The sequence below is a fragment of the Pygoscelis adeliae genome, unplaced genomic scaffold (genome assembly GCF_000699105.1).
Source record: "Pygoscelis adeliae isolate BGI_AS28 unplaced genomic scaffold, ASM69910v1 Scaffold226, whole genome shotgun sequence".
Lineage (NCBI taxonomy): Eukaryota > Metazoa > Chordata > Aves > Sphenisciformes > Spheniscidae > Pygoscelis > Pygoscelis adeliae.
In genome coordinates this window covers 1,888,981-1,889,603 of record NW_008824983.1, presented here as the reverse complement: position 1 = coordinate 1,889,603, position 623 = coordinate 1,888,981, and the positions used below count along the sequence as shown (strand labels likewise).

General features: G+C 55.7%; 1 protein-coding gene across 2 annotated transcripts in view; it reads right to left on the bottom strand.

Moving 5' to 3' along the window:
• HOXA6 (homeobox A6) overlaps nucleotides 1-563 on the bottom strand; it is a 2,244-nt gene extending 1,681 nt beyond the window's left edge. For both annotated transcript variants that reach the window (XM_009325710.1, XM_009325711.1), the window contains exon 1: nucleotides 24-563. In XM_009325710.1, the coding sequence (XP_009323985.1) occupies nucleotides 24-459 (436 nt within the window). In that variant the 5' untranslated portion in view covers nucleotides 460-563. The remainder of the gene's footprint in view (nucleotides 1-23) is intronic.
• Nucleotides 564-623: the final 60 nt, after the last annotated feature.

Sequence of the window (623 nt, the reverse complement as noted above, 5' to 3'; positions counted from 1 at the left end):
CCGATTACATCGAAATGCCTTACCAGCGCAGGAGTTCATCCGCTGCATCCAGGGGTAAACAGGGCTCGTGTACTTCCGGTCGGTGCCTTCGTCATTTACAATTTTGGCTTGGACGCCGCTGGATTTGTACTGTTGATCGGGGGAAAAGTGCAGGTAGTCCCCGGGCCCCCTCTGTTTGCCACTGCCGGAGGGAGAGGCGCTACCGATTTCCTTGTCCGAATAAAAACAAGAGGCTCCGTACTCATAGGAACCCCGATTGCAAGCAATGACGGTGTTGGACTGTTGGTAGAAACAAGGTGAGGTGTAAGTCTTGTCCTGCAGGCTGCTTGCCCCGTACGAAGCCGGAAAATGCCTGAGAGCATCATAGCCCGCCGGGTAAAGGGGAATCTGCCCGAGGAAAGAGTCCTGGCCCCCGGGCAGGCTCCCCGGGAAAGTGGGATTCACGAAATAGGAACTCATTTGCTCTCCCCCTCTCCCGGACCGTGATTTGTTGTGTATTAGTACATCTGGCGATAACTATTAGGAGTCATCGAAGTGGTTTGTTTCTGGATGGCCGAGCGCCAAAAGCGACAGCAGAAAATAGGAGCAGCTGACGGCGGGGCGGCCAATGGGAGCGCGCGCGG